Source organism: Rosa chinensis, chromosome 6 (assembly GCF_002994745.2).
Source record: "Rosa chinensis cultivar Old Blush chromosome 6, RchiOBHm-V2, whole genome shotgun sequence".
In the NCBI taxonomy this organism is placed as follows: domain Eukaryota; kingdom Viridiplantae; phylum Streptophyta; class Magnoliopsida; order Rosales; family Rosaceae; genus Rosa; species Rosa chinensis.
In genome coordinates, this window is record NC_037093.1 from 55,673,034 (window position 1) to 55,692,295 (window position 19,262).

At 37.0% G+C, this 19,262-nt stretch overlaps 5 protein-coding genes across 6 annotated transcripts; all 5 read right to left on the minus strand.

Moving 5' to 3' along the window:
* Positions 1 to 484: 484 nt before the first annotated feature.
* On the minus strand, positions 485 to 3,095 carry LOC112168928 (zinc finger protein CONSTANS-LIKE 13). Its single transcript, XM_024305859.2, has 5 exons — positions 2,306 to 3,095; positions 1,951 to 2,163; positions 1,587 to 1,855; positions 1,137 to 1,230; positions 485 to 824 (listed from the first exon to the last, which is right to left on the minus strand). The coding sequence occupies exons 1-4, from the start codon at positions 2,900 to 2,902 to the stop codon at positions 1,140 to 1,142; spliced, it is 1,170 nt and encodes a 389-aa protein (XP_024161627.1). The 5' UTR covers positions 2,903 to 3,095; the 3' UTR covers positions 485 to 824; positions 1,137 to 1,139.
* Positions 3,096 to 4,556: 1,461 nt separating this feature from the next.
* LOC112168929 (E3 ubiquitin-protein ligase MIEL1) lies at positions 4,557 to 7,569 on the minus strand. 2 transcript variants are annotated; one of them, XM_024305861.2, is made up of 12 exons: positions 7,400 to 7,568; positions 7,207 to 7,294; positions 7,052 to 7,108; positions 6,916 to 6,948; positions 6,735 to 6,812; positions 6,567 to 6,610; positions 6,426 to 6,466; positions 5,764 to 5,846; positions 5,589 to 5,680; positions 5,423 to 5,492; positions 4,998 to 5,036; positions 4,557 to 4,908 (listed from the first exon to the last, which is right to left on the minus strand). In XM_024305861.2, exons 1-12 carry the CDS (start codon positions 7,465 to 7,467, stop codon positions 4,786 to 4,788), a joined length of 816 nt encoding a protein of 271 aa, XP_024161629.1. In that variant the 5' UTR covers positions 7,468 to 7,568; the 3' UTR covers positions 4,557 to 4,785. The 2 variants fall into 2 exon arrangements, with proteins under 2 accessions (XP_024161629.1, XP_024161630.1); XM_024305862.2 differs by lacking the exon at positions 4,557 to 4,908 and having other exon boundaries at positions 5,019 to 5,085; positions 7,400 to 7,569.
* Positions 7,570 to 9,595: 2,026 nt separating this feature from the next.
* Positions 9,596 to 11,312, minus strand: LOC112168930 (membrane-anchored ubiquitin-fold protein 3). The gene is made up of 5 exons (XM_024305863.2): positions 11,085 to 11,312; positions 10,848 to 11,000; positions 10,536 to 10,764; positions 10,031 to 10,204; positions 9,596 to 9,921 (listed from the first exon to the last, which is right to left on the minus strand). The coding sequence occupies exons 3-5, from the start codon at positions 10,666 to 10,668 to the stop codon at positions 9,866 to 9,868; spliced, it is 363 nt and encodes a 120-aa protein (XP_024161631.1). The 5' UTR covers positions 10,669 to 10,764; positions 10,848 to 11,000; positions 11,085 to 11,312; the 3' UTR covers positions 9,596 to 9,865.
* A 2,530-nt stretch (positions 11,313 to 13,842) lies between these two features.
* Positions 13,843 to 14,593, minus strand: LOC112168931 (glutaredoxin-C13). The gene has a single exon (XM_024305865.2). It carries the CDS (start codon positions 14,349 to 14,351, stop codon positions 14,043 to 14,045), a length of 309 nt encoding a protein of 102 aa, XP_024161633.1. The 5' UTR covers positions 14,352 to 14,593; the 3' UTR covers positions 13,843 to 14,042.
* Positions 14,594 to 18,251: 3,658 nt separating this feature from the next.
* LOC112174884 (glutaredoxin-C11) lies at positions 18,252 to 18,801 on the minus strand. Its single transcript, XM_024312715.2, has one exon. It carries the CDS (start codon positions 18,684 to 18,686, stop codon positions 18,378 to 18,380), a length of 309 nt encoding a protein of 102 aa, XP_024168483.1. The 5' UTR covers positions 18,687 to 18,801; the 3' UTR covers positions 18,252 to 18,377.
* Between the last annotated feature and the right edge of the window lie 461 nt (positions 18,802 to 19,262).

Here is a 19,262-nt window from a genome sequence, read left to right on the forward strand (position 1 = left end):
CAATGGACTTTAATTAGCTTGCAGCTGGTCCTTTGACTGATGCATCAGAAAGTAAAATATCTTTCATATTTGGTTAAAACTGAAAAGTTGAAAGAAAAATTTGGTTGACCGACTCCACTTGGCTTCATCAGAGAAAAAGAAAATCTGAAGGCTCTGGCCCGAAAAGATCTTCTCTGTTGCTCTTCTCAGCACAACATAAATCTCCCTATCTACTATCTACGTGTGACATTGAAGCACCAGACACTCACCGCTGTCTTATTCTCCCAAAAGTCTTGCAAGTTGAATCTAGTCAAATGGTACGGTGATGCCTAGAAAGTTGATTTAGGACACCAAAATAGTATTTGGATATTTGTTTCCTAATTTAGATCAATTTCTATCTTGTTTTATTTTGAACTAAATTCTTGTAGGTACCACATTGGTTTGAAATTTCTGTGTAGATGTAATATAGTTTATCAGAATGTTTCTCCATTTTCTAGGCTGGTGCTATAAGAAACCTGTAATCATATGACAACTGCATAACAAAGTAGAAAAAGGTTTAACCGGAACGTGGGAAGCTTTATACATCATCACTAACAAGCAATTTGACTAGGAAGGGAGGAGCCTAAACAACACTATTTCACATTTTGTAGAAACAAGCAATCTAAAAAACATCCAAGCTTTAGCTTTAAAAGCTATTGAATACAATATTAGTAACTAAACTAAATGTAACAAGCATTTTGGTAGGACTTCATACCAGTGCTTCCACGACCTTGCAAAATGTTATAAAATCTTGTCCACCTCTCAGTATAAACCTTCAAGACCCACTCATGATCTGATTACCATATCTGCCAAATACCACATAAATATTTTCATTTTAAGATGTTGAAACTGGATCCCGAGTAAAAATACATCAGAAGAGGAAAGTTTGTTCATCGCCGCCCCTGCTAACTACCAGTGCATTATTTCTTAGATGCAACTAATTTGCAATAAGAAGGTAAATGAAGGTAAATGAAATGTGACATTGATGCATACATGAGACATTAGTGCAGAAATTGAGACTTCATACAGAAATACATAATGCAGATCTACCAGCAAGAAGAAAATGATTAGTTAATAAGAGGAAAGCAAACTATATTGGAGCTGTCATAATTACATACCATTTAGTTATCTATCTTTGCAAAACGTCCCTTAATTCTTGTCCTACTTTCTGCTCGAACCTTCCTTGATTCATACCTGATGTGCTTATCGTACCTGTTTTTTTTTTTTTTTTTCAAGGAATACATGTCATTTAACAAGCTCTAAAGATATTGAAAAGATGATATACACGGCATTCAAACAGACATGAAGGTGCATAAGTAAGTTAATTAATACCACCGCCACTTGATGTGAATATTATCAAATTAGGCTTAGGCAGTCTATTCACAATACATAATGATGTATATAAAACTCTCGATATAATCATACCATGATCTGAGCACATAAAAGTTATAAATTGCCTAAAACAATCAAACAAGTTTCAATTTAAAAAAAATATATATATATATTTCCAAAAAAATGAATATAGAATTCTAGACATAAAGTTGCAGACTTTGATGGTGGTGTAATACCTCCTTGTTTTCTTCTTCTCCTTGTACCTTGAGAGTGCAGACTCTCTATTTAGAGTACATTCATGTGAAGGAACTTTTGGGAAAGCTGAAGAGGCTTCAGAATTCATTTGCCCTCCAAAACCATCACTAGCATGACTTGCAGTGCCATCATTATTCGAATTTAAATCAGGAACCATAGAACAGTCCTGAAGGTAGCTCCTCTGTAATGTTTTTGGGAAGAAATCTTGACTTGAAGACTTGTCATAATGATTAGCCTCAGACTCCTGTGCCTGCATGAAATGAAACACACTCGGCCCTTTTTCTCAACTTCATCATCTTTGTTTCAAAAATAGATCTCCAGCTACCGACATAATAGAAGCATTACCTCATAAGCAGGAAACGCAAGCGGCTCCGCATCCTGTTCAAAATTTGTACAGAAACCCCCTGATTGCATATTATGCTCAGTCTCCGGTGATTGGAATCTCATGAAGGAATTAAGATCTACATCCTCATTCATCAAATTGGGTTCAGACTTTGCTACTACCCGAAGCTGACTCAGTATCTCTTCCTTGTGTCGCCCACACTTAGCATTCCGGTTCTGATTCAACAACAACATCCCAAAACCAAGTCAAAAATTGCAACAAAACCCAAGATGGTCTCCAATCCAAGAATCCTCACTACAAAAAACAAACTCACTGGAATCAAAACCTGAGTTCAAAGCAGGGTTTAGATTTCATTACCTTGGGCAGAGGAGGAACCCCCATAGCCTGAAACTTATGAGCCGGACTCGAAACAATCAAATCATCAAGACTAACAACAGAGGGAGTTTCCCAAACCAGAAAATCCGAAAACCCCTCGGACAAACCCAACGACCCGTCAAGCCCAGACCCATCAAACCCACCACCACCACCGCTACTCTCCTCACTAACAACCAAACCTTTCTTATCCAGATTCTCAAACCCCACAAACGCCAGCAGCTCATTCAACCCAGGGTTCCCGGTAAAACCCTCCACCGGCCTCCTAACGTGCACCGTCGCCGACGACAGATTATGCCTTTCCCAGTCACAGTTCTGGCACAGCACAGAGCTCTCAGTAGAGCAGAAAATAGAAGCAGGGGCTTCGTCACAGGCGTCACAGAGCTGTGACCGAGTGTGCTTGATGAAAAGCTGATTAGCCGAGTGGACCTCTTTGTCACAAGAGAAACAGAGCTTAGCAGAGTCGGCTCTGCAGTAGAGCAGAGCCATGGAGACTCCGCAGTAATCACAGAGCCTCTTCTTATTCATCTTCGGCCCCATGTTCTGGTGCCCTGGTTCGTCTTCTTCCTTGAAACCATTCATTTCTTGCTCTGGTTTTTTCCTTGTTTTCTGGGTGGTTGAATTGGGGAGACGGTATTTATTTGGTGTAGCTTTGTAACAGAGCAAGGCATAAATGTGGGAGGAGAGGTCTTATCGTTTCTTGATGAACAAGGACCATCATAAAGATGGGTTAGGTTGATTTTTCAAGCTCTAGCTTCGTCGACGGAAAGTGATACCTGTTTCACCATACTTAATCTCACCTTTTTTAGGGTTGGCTGCTATTTACTACTCCATCACTTACAATTACTCTGCTAATTCTCTGCAAAAGGTTGGATTTGGAAGTTGCTAGCTGCTACGTGAAAATTTTTGGTGTTCACGTGTACTTGATTGTGTGGACTGTGAATTAAAGAAAATTAAATAAAGTTAAAGCTCGAAAGTTCAAGTTCTGCGTCAACATTCAAACTTGCCAGTGACCGTTCTGTCACTTTCTATATTTAGTTCATACTAGTGACGCAAGTGATGATCTCCTAAATCTAAATTACCTAACATAGATGGAAGCTAAGGAATTATGTGTGAGTTAAGACTACAGAGTACAGACTCTCATTTTAGATTGGAATCCCTTTTTTACATTGGGTAAAAGGCCCCTTTATGTGTGTACTTTAAAAAAAAAAAATTGCTTGGCCATTTAATTATCATTATCGTTCTACAACACAAAAGTTCAATTTGGTTCTTTTTTGTACAAACAGTCTTTGCTGAACAATCTAAAGACTAAAGTCGAAACATTCCACTGTGAATCTGCCTTCTATAGTTTAATTCACCTTTCTGATTCACCATAAGAGAATTACTTCCCTAAAATTCCTAGTTGTAATTTGCTCAAAAGTCACCATGGAAACAAATAGGATGCTTAAAGTTGGTGAATGGGTAGTGGTCCTCTGAATAAATGTGATCATGTTTACACATACAATAAAGTTGTAAATGCCCAGACCATCTGAACCACCCCAACTCGCTTCCAAATTTGCTCCAATATCACTGTCTCTGAAAAGCAAATAACAAAGGGCAGACTTTGAGACAGTTTTTGACGTCTGGTTCATGTCGAGATATCTCACCAATCAACTCTTAAGGACCTAATTTTACATAACTATAATTCACGGCTAAAAAGAAAATATTTCCTCTTTTTTAAAAAAAAAAAAAAAAATTCTTTGCATCCGTAAATAATGGTCTTCATATTAGACAAAACTAGAATAATAGTCTTCATATCAGACAAAACTGTTTTTGATAAAAACATCACACGTCTCATGAATCGGGTCTTGTTCTATCACTTCATAAAGACAGGCAGATATCACAAAATTGAACATGTAAAGAATGAAACCACAAGGAAAACATGACAAGCACCGACTTGTCACAAGTGTCCTTGTCCTTGGCAAGCAAATACTGTTTCTCGCAAAATTTCATGTGATAAAGATAACTCATCAAATTAAAAGAACAAACACAAGTGTTCAACTTATGCAGAAGATGAAATGGATAAACATGAAATCAGAAACCTGACTCAGCTCTCGGTGGTTAGAGCACCCACTACCTAATAACGAAGTCATGGGTTCAAGTCACCATGGGGGTAGGAATGAAATCCTTTGATCCTCTTTAATTTTATAATTTTATAAAGAAGAAGGAAAAAAAAAAAAGACTATTTAAATTCTAGTGACACCTCAACAATGAATCAAAGATTTGATATGATGATGAACCATGACAACTAGTAGCTGTGATTCTTTGATATAATCAGCATACAACAACAAGAGGAGGAACATGGGGACTATCCTAGACAAAACAACACAAGCATAGTCAAAAGCGTCAAAAGAAAACTGCACAGCCTGTGTTCACTAACTTTTGTAACCAATGGAATGTCAATATTGAACACCACCAATGGAATGTCAATATTGAACACCACCTGAAATTCTGCGGGTGTTATATGAACTGCAATTGGTGCACTTGAGCCCAAGAATGTGAAAAGACACATTGCATGTTTTGACACAGTCATTGCAGAGGATAGTAACCTGGAAAACAGTTGTGGCAATGCAATTCATTACTATAACGTGTTCAAACTAACAAATAAAGCAAAACAAACAATAGATACCGCAAGTACCTCGTACTGGTACTCCTCAGGCATGGGAGTAGCTGCAATCTATCATCCAAACGAAAAGAAAAACACCAAATCAGAATGTGTAGTACAACTAGCAGTAGACAGAAAGAAAAATATAATAAGCGATTGAATATCAGAAATCAAGGTACAACTGACTCCAACCACAACGAGATAAGCATAAAGACATAAAGTTTGACAACAGTTGATAGCTACAAGAAAAGCACAATTGCAGCAGCGCAACAACTGGAGAGGGGAGGCAGCAGAATTCAAGTGAAGTATGAACTAAACAAAGGTACAGGAAATGACTATTAGAGAAATTCCTAAGGTTTTGTATCATCCTTAATAAAAAGCTCCTATGCTGATCATATACAGACAAACTAAACATAGAATACAAAGATCGACGAGGACAAAGCAGCAAAATTACATACCTCCTCATCCAACATATTCCAGAAACGAGTCATGTTGAGCAATGTCTTGGAGCAAAGGGGGCAACGATACCTGGATGATAAATCCAAAATATATAAACAACCAACTACAGTTCGACTAATCCAATTTACCGAAAAAAGAAGAAGTAAGAAATAAATGATGCTTAACTGATTCTGTGAGTGCATCTCAATAAAGCAATCCGTATGCATTGTGTGCCCACAGTTCATTATCGATGTGCCTTTAACCGAGTCAAAGAGATACTGTCAGGATGAATAAAATGTTGTTAGACATTCTTGATCTTTTACACCTTTTAAATAATCACTTTAAAAGTCAAAGAACAGACCTCATAACAGACAGGGCAGTGGTTCTTCATGGAATTTTCTACACATAAGTGATTATCGCGTAGATCCACTCCATAGCAAGACCCTATTTAATGCAAGGACATCAGGAAAATAAATAAATAAAATAAAAAAAGATCAGGCAGAATTAATGAGGCCCCCACCATCTCCATCGCCAACCCCAGAAAGAAATAAAAATAAATAAAGAAATAAGAAATGATTAAACTTCCCAAAAAATGCAATCAAGTTAGACCAACAAAAAAATTTGTGTGGATACTTCCAGGACCATAAGGTAAAAGTTTTCTCAACCACTAGCTGAATATAGAGAGACGGACAGACAAGTAAATTGATCTCATCTAATAACTTGGCCTATTGTTGGGTGCAGTTGGGGCCTGTTTTCCTTGTTGATTTAGGTCTCTCTACTAGGTAGTTATACTTATCCACAACAAAAGAAACCAAATCTGTAAACCATACTTAAGAAACTAATATTCATATCAGATGCGTATTAGTGAAACTTATATCAATGGTTCAATACCATAGGTGTCTTAAGCATAAAGCATGGTGCATTTGAGGGTGTGAGATGAGACAAGCATGATTGAAAATGAGAATACAAATATTTAGTTAGAGAACAGCATCACAAATCCAGAATATGAAACAGAGTGCATACCACACTTCTGACAATGGAAGAAGTTGTCGCGACCACCGACTCTGGTAATCAATATTCAAGACAAAGATGATTCAATTTGAAAGAAAAGCCCTTATTGAACAAAGAAAAATCAACTTCAGGAAGATAACAAAGTTTGCTAACCTACAAATTCCGCACTCGTTGCAATGAAATTGTCCTTTGTTGGTCTGCATTGTCAACAGTTTATTGATGTTAACCACCAAATTTACCACATACAAAGCTGCTTCATCCAAAAACACCTCTAACTACATTCATCTAAACATAACCAATTGAGACAAACTACTATCTTACATCATCATCAAAGAACTTGCAAATGTCGCAGAAATACTCTCCCATGCTAACACCACAGTTTGCACAAAGCTGAGCAACCTGGAACAGATTCCAAACCAAAACAAAATTATCATAACTAACATCCCCTAATCCCATTGAACCTTTCAATAGCATTACATCAAAGAAAGCACCAAAAACAAACCTCTTGCTCGGTATCGCAAATGGAGCACACAACCTGCAAAACCAATTCCAAATCCCCATTTTCATCAAAACCAAAACCAAAACCAAATAGTCTACTCTATAATTCAATACAACAGTGAAATCAACAATGTTCATACTTGCTTCACATCCTGTCTCACAATTTCATGGCGATCCTTCGGGTTGCTCAGAGAGCTCTAACAACCAAAACACATCAGCAAAATTAATCAACAGAAGAATAAAAATCCCAATTACAAAGAGAAAGAGAGAAACAGAGAGAGAGAGAGAGAGTTACGGCGGCTTCGTTGTGGCAATGCCTACAGGGGAAGATCTGATCGCAGCAAGGGGCTCGAATCCTGCACCGTCTCCGATAATGGTTGCACCTGCGCCACACAAAACTCAAAATTAGCGCCCAATTTTCACAAACCCTCGAAAAGCACGCAACTCTGCAAAAGCGTTGCGTTGCGTTTCGTATCAAATTGTATTACCCGTACTCGGACTTTCCGAAATCGCGTGGCTTTTGAGTCCGAGGTGCCGGAGAGCCGGAGCTTTCCATCGCCGGAAATAGCTCAAAATGGCGGAGTCTGAGAGAGACAGTCTGATACAAATTCTCTGACTCTCGAATACGACGGTGTTTAGCGTGTGTGTAATATCAAAGGGTCTCAGGTAGCCGGCAACTTTTATATTTCATCATCTTTGCGGGGCCCATTGAATCCTACGGCTGCAGAGGATCCACAAGTTTTTTTATTTCCTTTTATTTATATTTTTAATTTTCTACCCCGCTGCCTTATGGCGCCCTTAATAAAAAATTTCGTGTTATGTACCGACATAATTATAAACTTGAGAAAAACGCATTTATTTACGTGGCAATGTAATGCTTTGATCGGATCCCGAATTTTCTAGAGCATTCTTTGAATACCGATTCTTCAAAAAAATTAATTAAACTAAAAATCGTTGAATCAGTATATTGTATCAAACAAATACCAATTCTGATTGTCACATAACTTTTGATTTGACGTATTTTTGTAAAAATGTCCTCAAAAATATTTAGAACATGAAAATGCATTGCAAATGAGAAAAGAAACATGAAGAAAGTTGCCAACACTCCTGAAATTATTAAGATTTATGTAGTACTCCTTAAAAATTACCTCTTTAACATCACCATTGAGGTCCATTTATTGGTCCAAATCCTAAACATTGAATATGTAGTATGTAAGCAAATTATCCATATTTGTGTTTGGATAATCTTTAATGATACGTCACACATTGGAAGCTTTACAATGACACTTATCATTGCTCCAGATAATCAAAATACAGTTGATACTTCTGAAGTAGTAGCAGACTAAATTAATGATCATCAATGGAATGAGAATAAACTCAAAATTGTTCTTCCTAATGATATTGTTAACAAAATTCTAGCAATTCCTTTACCTTTCTCAAATTATCCTGATGAATTTGCTTGGGGACCTAATGGTCATGGAAAATTTACTATTAAATCAGTATCTAATGTTCAATAATATCAATCTCCTGCACATATATTCTCAATCTAAACTACTTACATGTATATGGAAACTTAACCTACCTCCAAAGGTTAAAGTCTTTAGTTGGCAGCTCATTAGACAAAAACTAAGAACCAATGACAACATTTTCTCAAGCACACCAATTGATCAAAATTGCCCTTTTTGTCATACTTATCAAGAAAATATTGATCGTTGTTGATTATTCATCTATTTTTAGTATACAAAACATGTATGGTCTTTTCTCCCTCCTAATCTCCAACCTATGAATTGCCACTTTTCTTATGTTGATTGGCTTAATACTTTCTTAAAGAGTAGATCAAAAACTAAATATAATCTTTAGAACATGTGTTGTTATTAAGCTACAACATATGGTACTCTAGAAATCAATTAATCTTTAGACAAAATATTCTGAATCCTAACCAAATAGTTTTTATGACCGCTAACAATGACCAATAATCACTACAATGCAAACAAAAAACCAAACATTAGAAAGAAGAAGTTCTTAATCACCTCCTTTTGTAAAATTGAACTTTGATGGTTCAGTTATTCAACAAAATTCATCAGCAGCCTCTGGTTTTGTCATAAGAGATGAGAATGGCATTCCTATTATTGCATAACAAAACATGTTGGCCATACAAATATCTTGATAGCAGAAGCAAGCAAAAGCACTCCGAGCAGGACTACAAACAGCAGCAATTCATGGCTTCACAAAAATTCTAGTTGAGGGTGATTCCAAGATACTTATGGACCGCCTAACCGGAAAATCAACTATTCTCTGGAGAATCAAAAAACTAGTGTTCCAGGCTTCCAGCAAATCCATTATAGGCACATTTGGCGAGAAACGACTTGATTGCTCCTATTGGTCACACAACTAATTCAACTACCCGGTTTGCAAGACTTCCTACTCAAGCCTGGAATGCTATGTATCTAGATCTTTCTGGTGTTGGTTGTTTGAGAGGGGCTACTTTGTAGCCTTGTTTTCTTCTTCTTTTTCATCGGAGAAAAAAAAAAAAAAAAAACCAAAACAAAGTTACATCTTTTCCAATTGTTCTGATTGGTATGAAATAGGGAACGACATAGTGGCAGCAGAAAAACCAAAGAGAAGCCCTCAAAAGCAACACAGTTTCTTTCAGCCACAAAGCCCAAAAAGCCGAAGCCAAAAAAAGAGAGAAAAAACAAGAAAGCATCTTTAGAAATCTCGATGTCCTTGTACAACTTTAAGCTCAGACAAATGAAGCAAGTCAAAATCTTTGTAGATTCACTGCAGTGCTACAAGTTTGACATAACTAAACAAAGGCAACTTGAATCACTATAGAGATGTGATCTAAATTTCGCACCACAATCAATTACATCAGAAAGGAAGAAGCGTGTGAAAAACGCGGTCCTCACTCCTCTGCAATGGCAGCCACGGAGTCAAGGGCCTGCCTTCCAAGATTAAAGAATGGTACACGAGCATGAATTCATCTTTTGCATATCCTTCTGGTTTTTAGCTGCATATAGAAGTAGAACCCCAAATACAGCTAAGTAACTCAGTAGTGACATAGAAACTTGGAAAGCAAAAAATTAAACACAGAAATTGAACAAGATTGCTTGACTAACCTTTTTTCTCTTTAGCAACAGTAGGCTGAACTACCACATGCATGGTTATAACACCACCAGGTAAGTTACCAAAGGACATTATTTTGGAATCAGCAAGTGTCTTACTATTCTCTAAAACTCTCCCACCATGTATCAGTTTCACTTCATTCACTGTCTTGGGTGTCACTGTTTTGGCTGCAATGGTCCATAAACCTCCATCAATTACACAAAAATACCACCATCTCTAACACAAGAAAACTTTCCTTAATCTGCACATTCATTCACGACTAATCACCGCTTATATACAACAATGTGTCCGCCTCTCTCATGACGTGACTAGACACATGGTTGCATACAGCGAGTCAAATCAGCATATATGTAGAACTGCGACGATCAAAATACGGATCTATCTAAAATACAACACGATCTTTTAATCAAAACTGAACTTTTCTGCAGATAATCACCAGTCAAATTAACCCAAATCAATCAAGAACATAATCAAAAATGCATACAGCTAATAAATTACCTTGAGGCCACTCAGAAAGTAGCCTTTTCTTAAGAGTAGCTACAGTCATGGAAGGCGCATAAGAACTGTGCCCAATATCTGTTCCATCATAAATCCTGAACTTAAGCTCAATGCGCTCCTCTCTCTGAGACATGATTTACTACACTAACAAACCCCTCCTCCTCCACTCCCAAATTGAAACCCTAACCACACAATTCCCACTCAAAAAATCCAATCTCCACCAACCCACCTGCCAAAACAAACCCTAAAAATCAAAATTCCCAATCTTCAGATAACCTTCAAATTCAACAATTTCAAAATCGCAACACTAACCTCAGCGAATTCACGAAATCGATCAAGAACAATCAAAGGCTTTACATCTGAACCAGCAGAATCAGAACCAATCCAGCCAAGTAAGCACCTCATATGACCCCCCTTCCACTGCTTCCAGTAGTCCTATCAAACCCTCTCTCTCTCTCTCTCTTTCTGCAATAATACACTCGAATTTACAGTCATAAATATTCATAATAATAAAAGCAGAATCACAGGCATGAAAATTAAAATCTTTACCAGTGTAATTTTTCCAAGCATGAACGAAATTTCGAGGCGTGAAAAATTGGGGCGAGATTTAGAAGACCCTGGATTTCTTAATTAGAGTCTCGCATTCTGCGTAGTTGGGCTTCTTCATCTTCTTCGCAAATCGTAAAAGAGAATCGAATCCCCCAGAGCGAAAAGAAAGAGAACAATAAGAAATTACGGATCTTTTGGCTCTGTTTCGGTTCTAATCTCCTGCTACCTACGGGAGCGGCATCTAGCTCTTTCCCCCGACCCGGTTTCGCCATGTGTAAAATTTAGATTCCCGAATGACGGATTTACCCCTGTTTTGGTGAGCTGTCGTGATTTCATTGGGTGTCAGGTCGGAGGAGTGAGAGAGAGAGGGTAGTTGGTCAAAAAGAGAACTCTTTATCAGTTGAGGTGGAACGCGCCACCAATTTATGAGTTCGTTAGTGTTAGTTCCTACTTCAGCGGCGCCGCTTCTGTGGGCTAGCGTTCAGGATAGGTCAGAATGGACCCGATGCTACGATTTGACCATAATACCCCTGTGGGAGTCTATTGCTTGCTGCACACAACTTATTTAGCATACTGCATCTGATCCCAAACATGATTAGTTAGTGAAGACACTTTGTTCCTAATTCCTTATCACATCCTAATGCATTCAATTGATTCGAAAATAGAGTCAGTGCTCCGAGTGCTAATCTATACAGTCGAAAATAGGGTCAGTGCTCCAAGCGCTAATCTTTATTTTAGACTGACCATTTGAATTTTATTATCCGAAGTTTCGAACTGTTTTTTTTTTTTTAAGTTATCATTCCAAAAGTATGTCACTGCAAGATAAAGACTCTACTTTGGTTTAAGGCTAAAGAGGCCAATTGGCCCTCTCCACATAAATTTAACCTAGCATTTCAGTATTGGACTCTGCAGGGCATGGTGGTAGTCTTATAGACCTGGTTAGTATGATAAATGAACTCCCTTCTTTATCTGGTTGAAATGGAAATTACCATGACTAATGCAGAGTTGCAGACACAGTTTGCATCAGCAGACCGACGCTGGGTGAGGCAGCAAACACTGCCCTTTTCATTGTGTTTGAATTTTCGGGATTAAGATTGACTGTGATTGATCACGGCCGGAGTACCAACATGAATGTCTGTTCGATCTATTGTGATTCTCAGGCGCCACTCAAAAGATTTTTTCTTCTTTACTCCTCAACTATACATTCATGTGCTTGTCTCACTCCATTGAGGAATCTTAACAGATTACTTAGATACGATTTAAATTCGTATTTTCTCTCTACTGTAATTCTAAGAATATGATGTTACAGATGCCTAGGAGGAGGACCATTCCCACTTGTAAAGGAACCACACAATAATATCATGTTACAGGGATCACATAGAGGGGACCGTTCACTCCATAAATTAGGTGACTGTAGCTATCTTCTTTCTGTTTAACACATGCTACGACGGACTCATCCCTATCAGAGACTCACTATGTCCCGAAAGATTAAGCTGTCGAGAAATGGGCCAAAAATATATATCACTTGCAGTGCCAAACTGCGCGAGGGAAGCACACAGTACTAATAGATAGAAATGGGGATCGAAGCAGTGAGGATTTCAAACAGTGCCAAGAAAATAAAGCTTTAATATCATGCTAGACAATACTAAAAACTTAATTAACCGGGTCTGTTGGTGAATTAACAGCGATAATATAGTAGTGATATTCAGGCCAATAGGCCAAGCTTATTACTAGAAATATTTACAGTTAGAAATTAGCAGTGATACTATATGTCGTGTTTTCTGTGTCAGAAGGATATGTCTGCGAGACTGTGACTTTGGGAAAGGAATATATATTAGAGATGCCGGCTATGTTGATCTTTCTATGCACTAGCTAGATGGAATGTGGAACACTGTAGCTTCGGGGATGGGTTGACACTGACTACTAAACACAAGACGATCGTTGGAGGGAGACAAGCAAGAGAATCAAAGATTCTCGATTACAAAGTGCTATAATGAAAGAATGCAATACCTCTCTTTATCTGTGATAAAGTTTGAAGAATCCATTCCATGCCAAAAAGAAAACTTTTCTTCTTTTTTCCCATATGGAGGGAGGCAACATGGATTGCGAAAGTTAAATCATAGATTTGACTAAAACAAGAATTTTACGTAAAGTTTCTCCATATAGCATTTAGCTTCAAGATTTTCTGTTATAGTTGTTTTCAGGATGCTGGAGATAGTTATTGATGAAGTTAACAGTGACCACTGATCTGGTTTGGAAGCAAAGTTAATTTGAATGTCTAGATATTTTCCCATATGGAGGGAAGCAACATGGATTGCGAAAGTTAAATCATAGATTTGAATAAAACAAGAATTTTACGTAAAGTTTCTCCATATAGCATATAGCTTCAAGATTTTCTGTTATAGTTGTTTTCAGGATGCTGGAGATAGTTATTGATGAAGTTAACAGTCACCACTGATCTGGTTTGGAAGCAAAGTTAATTTGAATGTCTAGATATTTTGTGCCGTCTGTGTTTTCATATTCCTTCAGAGAATATTTGGGTACTGCACTTTGTTCACAGGATATTCTGATATTTTATGTCGAATTTGACCGTACACTACTTGATTTTTGGTTTGAAATTGTAGACATGATCTAAGAGTCTGCAATACTTGGTCTTCAAAATGGTATTGCATGTTCTCATATATTATATTTTATCAAAGGTATGCTGCCATTTTGATAATCACATGATTCACATTCATCAAAGTACACCAAAATAAAATGTATACAAAGCTAACTTCATTAAGAATAGGAAACAGATTACAAGATATATATATATATATATATAGCTAATTCAATCTTACAAAGTACATGACACATCAAACACTACATAGACTTTGAATACAAAGCTCATCACTACAGTACTAATTTGAGCCAGTTTATTTTTGTCTTTTGGACATGATATTTTGAGTAGTTTAATCTTCAAGACGTAGCGTTTTGCTCATAAGACTTCAGTTTTGGGATCAGTTGTCCTTTTAGGTGGAGGGACATGACTTCATTGGTTGATCCGATCAGTGTTCCACCTATGAACACAGCTGGAACTGCAGAGCACCCCATCCTCATAAGACACTTCTCCATTTCCCTGCCGTCAGGGTCATTGTCGAGCTCATTAACTGAAGGGCGCACACCAATCTCCTGAAATAGAATGTTGACTGCATAGCACAGACAACATGAGCTCTTGCTAAAAATCACCACATCATTCGCCGATGCCAATCTTAAAACCTTCTCCATCTTGACAAACTTGATTGATATGGCAAAGTTTCGTCTTAAAGGGCAAATGTAAACCAAGGGAAGACGAAAAGTGACCTTGGTTACGAAAGAGTAGTTTACTTATTGAGAGTTCAAGACCATCGGATCGAATTCAAGGTGAACTCGACCCAATGGTGAAGTTGGTTTTCGGAATTTGGAGAAGGGAGAGAATTAGGCTAGGGAGAAAAGTTTGAAGCTTAAGATAGTTTGAATATTTGAGCTCTCACGTTGGACTATTTATAGGGACAGTAGCGGTGGACTGCTTAGTTTGAACAATAACATTCAAAAGAGGATGGTCTTTATTTAGATGCCCAAACTAATAAAGCAACTTTAGAAGATAAAGACTCTACTGTATGATGGCAGATGTATTTCATGCATGCAATACATTACTTATACTAAGAAACAAAATCTGTATCAAACTGAGTGAAGTGAAATTACATAATTTTCTACAAATATATGTGAGTGGTGCAATTAATTTGTGACAGACGTGTACAGACTATGCACCATTTATTCAGGTTAATACTCCCTGCTTATACTCTGTACAGAACAAAAGCTGAAAATTCTATAAGCAGGCAATTGCAAAGCTGGTCAATTCACACCGGATTCTCTCAATCACCTTCCTTGAATCCTTATGCAGAAAGATGGCGAATGAGATAGACTGCTTTCGGTGCCTATCGATTCCTGGTGTTGCGCCCACGACCAACTTGCCAAGATTCCTTCCCACACGTACAAGTACTGCATGTGAGAATTGAGTTATTTATAGGGTGGTGCTATTCACACACCATTTTTCACTATTCACTTTTATTTTTCTATTACTTTAATTCAATTTTCTTTTAAAAATTACCCTAACTACCCTTCTTTATAATTATGTTTCATTTTTTTTTTCTATTTGGCAAGTCAGTCATCCTCAAATCCTAAACCCTTATTTTTCCGCAGACACAGAATACTTCAAAACTCTTTTCGATTCCCTCTTTTCTTTTTCATCAAAAACTTATGTAGCATAGTCATTCTATCTCTCTAATATGATGCTTTGAAGTTTAATCATGGTAGAACAAGAAACTTTAGACCCATCATTTGAGAAAATTTTACATTTGATTTGCAATGGAGACATGGAAAAAAAAATGAGTTCAGTAATCATTCGAGCCCCTTTGAATCCATTATTCCTGTTAAGATTCTAACTAAAATTATTTGGTGTATTTGAATCCATTGAGCAACTATAAAACTTTACAACAGCCTAATAATGAAGGCCTTATGATTATAAACATGATTTGGTCTACTATATTATGCTAGTAGAACATAATTTTGTTCTCACATGAAGGTTACAACTGATTGCATTCAATATTATGTAGAGCATCTCTAAATTTTGTGTACATCATCAACTGCAATGTGGAAGCTTGTGGCTGAAGTGGATAAAACGTTGATTTCGTATTTTTTTAATTTTATAATTTTATTTGAGGATGATGCACCTGGATTAAGAATCATAAACAAACAAGCATTGAGTTTGGTACTATGCAAAGTATGAGGACAAGCTTTACAATTTGGATTCAGTTGGGTGAAGGTGATTACTTGGGAAACATATTATTTGTCTAATACAGGTCATTCCACTTAATAAACGTATTATTTTTCCTTCATTTATAGGTAAAAAAAATTGATTTATTGTATAATGATGTTTGATTCATGATATTATTGCCAAATAGAAAAAAAGAAAAAAGAAAAAGAAACAGATTTACAAGGGAAGGTAATTAGGGTAATTTATAAAAAAAATTTGAATTAAAGTAATAGAAAATTAGAAGAGGTGTGTGAATAGAGAAAAATGGTGTGTGAATAGCACCACCCTATTTATATTGGGAAAATTCTATAATACATACTCGTATCTCATACACACATTTATAAATGTGACAACAAGTTTGTTGTCAGAGTAGTAATATTGAGTCATATTTTGTGTAACCTTAATTCTAATAATAGTAATTATACCACCTCCAAACTTGTTACAAGTTTTTGAACAAATTTGTTGTCAATATTGTAATTTTTGTTTAATTATATGTAAATAGTGTAAATGAATATGGTAACTTTGTTCTCGATGTTGTAATTTTAATTCAAATGATTGTAATTTTTGTTCAAATAAATGTAAAATGAGTGTATGATAAACATCACAGTACCATAATTTGTCTCATTCATATGCTACTTGTGTTATATATGCTACATATGCTGTTATATATGCTACTTGTGTGGATGAGCATTGAGATTCCCTTCTGCTTTGAGAAAGAAAGAAAAAACTCCTCTTCCTAGCTAAAGATGAACGAGTCATCTCAGCATCGATGACTGCACATCAAGGGTTCAATAATTTAGGACCTAATCTTTTTAAAAAAGTAACCAGGAAGGCCATAGCCAAAGGCTGTAGATGTCACATAAACATGCATGCATATCTAGTTAAGTTAGTTTCTTGGATTCAAGAAAATCTTGTACGTAAGCAGATCCATAAATGTTTCTTCCTGATGGCAAAATTTAGAAGCTCGCACGCTATCTTGTTTTTCTTGCCTAGTTGCTCATAATTACCTATGCCTCTTTGAGGTAATTCATCAAAGAGAAATGGAGTGGGGGCAGTTGCCTTTACTAGCAACCTAGCTAGATCCATCAGTGATCACAGATGCAATAAATTGAGAGTTGAATGAGTCTTATTAAATATCTAAAACTGCAGTAATGTCACTGAAGCTAACTCTACATGGTAATCAAAAGCAATTAAGATTTATACTAGCTAACACAATATAAAGAAGCTTACATTAAGCAAAACTAAGAGGAGGATGAGGAGTGGGGCTTATATCATACACTATATACCATATATGGGCAAGTGAAAATGTTTATTCTATCTTTGCATATGTCCATGAAGGCCATGCATATTGGAGAACCTTTTAGGCCTTTTGAAGATTTGAAGGAATACTAGCTAGGCCCAGAAAGTGAGGCGTCATTTGATTCATCATTGTCTCTGATCCCTCATTATCAGCGCGCTAAGCTAAAGCGTGCTTTGTGCACGTGGCTTACTATACAATTCGCTTACTGGCAATTGTGAGCTTGAGCAAAGTGATACTGATACCTCAGGGAACTAAAGAAGCTAGCTAGCCCCAGTTACTATGTGACAGCGCCAAAATTCTGAGAACCAACCATTCCATCTTTTTCATACAAGATCAACACCCAAGCCTATGATTAAAGCTGGATTCTGCAGATTCCATATTGAATAAGAAAATGCATTAACAAAAATAAATTCCATATATAGCACTTCACATTTCATCTGTATTATATGTAGGCAAGTAAAAGCTAGTATAATATCTCTAGGCCAATATGATATTCAAACAGGGATCCAACTTACGCTAGTGGATAAGTTTTGTACCAGAATATTCTGATCATTAATTAAAGTAAGGATTGATCAGAAATGTTGATCATGATGAAGAATGATTCTCTGTGAAAAACTTATTCTATTTAGCTCTCTCTAGATTTGCAGGAAAACATTGTGTGTGTGTGTGTGTGTGTGGGGGGGGGGGGGGGGGGGGGGAGGATCACAAAATAATGAAAAACCCTCCTTGGTTTTTAGTCTTGCCATGAAACTATACATCTCAAATGCATATAGGGAAATAAACTGCACTAGGCAATTGCATTAAGAAAGTTTTGAGAACTCTTCAGGTAACTCTATAATATTTTTCATATATTGATGATCATGTGTGTAAAGTGCTGTATGCAATTAGATTGAGAAACTTTGCCGAACTCTGTCCAGCTTGTAGCTCTATATATATAATATTTTTCATATTGATGATCTGACTTGCATTTCAAGCATATGTAGCCAGATAATTAGGTACATAGTAGAAAAAGTAAAAACCCCAATACTACATGTTCCGTAATAAGCATGGTACTGGGGCTAGTTTCTGTGTTTACATACAGAGCTAATTAACAGCACATTAACAAGCATATTCATATAGCTTGGTTTCTGTGTAATTAGTATAACACATAGCTGGATAGCTAGAACCAGATGGCTCTTGCATCTTTGAGCATTTGCTTTAGAGACCCATCAACATGGAGGGATATGATATCCTTTGAAGAGCCTACATACTTCCCACCTATGAACACAGCAGGGAAAGAAGGGTTGCACCCGAGCTGCCTTAACGCTGACTCCATGTCCCTCCCATTTGAGTATCGATCAATCTCGTGAATAGCAGGGCTTGCACCGAGCTCGTAGAAAAGCGACTTGACACTGTGGCATATGCAGCATGAGCTCTTGGTGAAGATCACTGCTGCCTTCTCTGAAGCCAATTCTCTAACACTCTCCATTACAAAAATGGTTGGTGGGTTGGTTTCCTTGGAATGCAAGAAAGCTTTGTGTGTGAATGTCAGATGATGAGTAATTGAGCTAGGCTTGGTTGTGGAGATTGTTGGGATTGATCGGCCTATTTATAGTGGCAATGAAGTGTGGAAAAAAAATTAAAAAACCATATAATGGATAAGGAAAAAGCTGCGAAAGTAGCTGCCTTTAGATATTTGTTTGGATAAGAAAAATGCCTCAGCTGACTGATGATTTGCTTGATGGTGACCCTTTATGCCATATAAACAAATTGCAGGCAGCATATAGATACATATCTATAATCACACACTGTGATGATCATAATTCAGATCAAATCTCCTGGAATGTCCGTACTATATATGAACATTTTTGGAATAAGAATCGTGTATATGTTTAATATTTAACACTTTCGGCCTGGTTGGAGGCATCAAGAATACAAATTCCCTAATATTAATTTAGCAGCAACTCTTTAGGGATGATGGGAACAACAAGAGTGGACTTCATAAAAAAGTAGTCCCGTTATATTCCAAATGCAAGGCTTAATGAAAGTCAGAGAGCCTAGCTAG

What these genes read in the sequence shown, in the direction of transcription:
- LOC112168931 (XM_024305865.2), bottom strand. Translation starts at nt 14,351, where the DNA reads ATGGAGAAGGTTTTAAGATTGGCATCGGCGAATGATGTGGTGATTTTT.
- LOC112168929 (XM_024305861.2), bottom strand. Translation starts at nt 7,467, where the DNA reads ATGGAAAGCTCCGGCTCTCCGGCACCTCGGACTCAAAAGCCACGCGAT. An exon ending in TTCGGAAAGTCCGAGTACGG is followed by an intron (nt 7,295 to 7,399) that starts GTAATACAATTT and finishes TGTGTGGCGCAG; the next exon opens with GTGCAACCATTATCGGAGAC. An exon ending in ATTGCCACAACGAAGCCGCC is followed by an intron (nt 7,109 to 7,206) that starts GTAACTCTCTCT and finishes TTTGGTTGTTAG; the next exon opens with AGCTCTCTGAGCAACCCGAA.
- LOC112168928 (XM_024305859.2), bottom strand. Translation starts at nt 2,902, where the DNA reads ATGAATGGTTTCAAGGAAGAAGACGAACCAGGGCACCAGAACATGGGG. An exon ending in GGGTTCCTCCTCTGCCCAAG is followed by an intron (nt 2,164 to 2,305) that starts GTAATGAAATCT and finishes TTGTTGAATCAG; the next exon opens with AACCGGAATGCTAAGTGTGG. An exon ending in TTGCGTTTCCTGCTTATGAG is followed by an intron (nt 1,856 to 1,950) that starts GTAATGCTTCTA and finishes CATTTCATGCAG; the next exon opens with GCACAGGAGTCTGAGGCTAA.
- LOC112174884 (XM_024312715.2), bottom strand. Translation starts at nt 18,686, where the DNA reads ATGGAGAGTGTTAGAGAATTGGCTTCAGAGAAGGCAGCAGTGATCTTC.
- LOC112168930 (XM_024305863.2), bottom strand. Translation starts at nt 10,668, where the DNA reads ATGTCTCAGAGAGAGGAGCGCATTGAGCTTAAGTTCAGGATTTATGAT. An exon ending in ACTTTCTGAGTGGCCTCAAG is followed by an intron (nt 10,205 to 10,535) that starts GTAATTTATTAG and finishes GGACCATTGCAG; the next exon opens with CCAAAACAGTGACACCCAAG. An exon ending in TGTTGCTAAAGAGAAAAAAG is followed by an intron (nt 9,922 to 10,030) that starts GTTAGTCAAGCA and finishes TTCTATATGCAG; the next exon opens with CTAAAAACCAGAAGGATATG.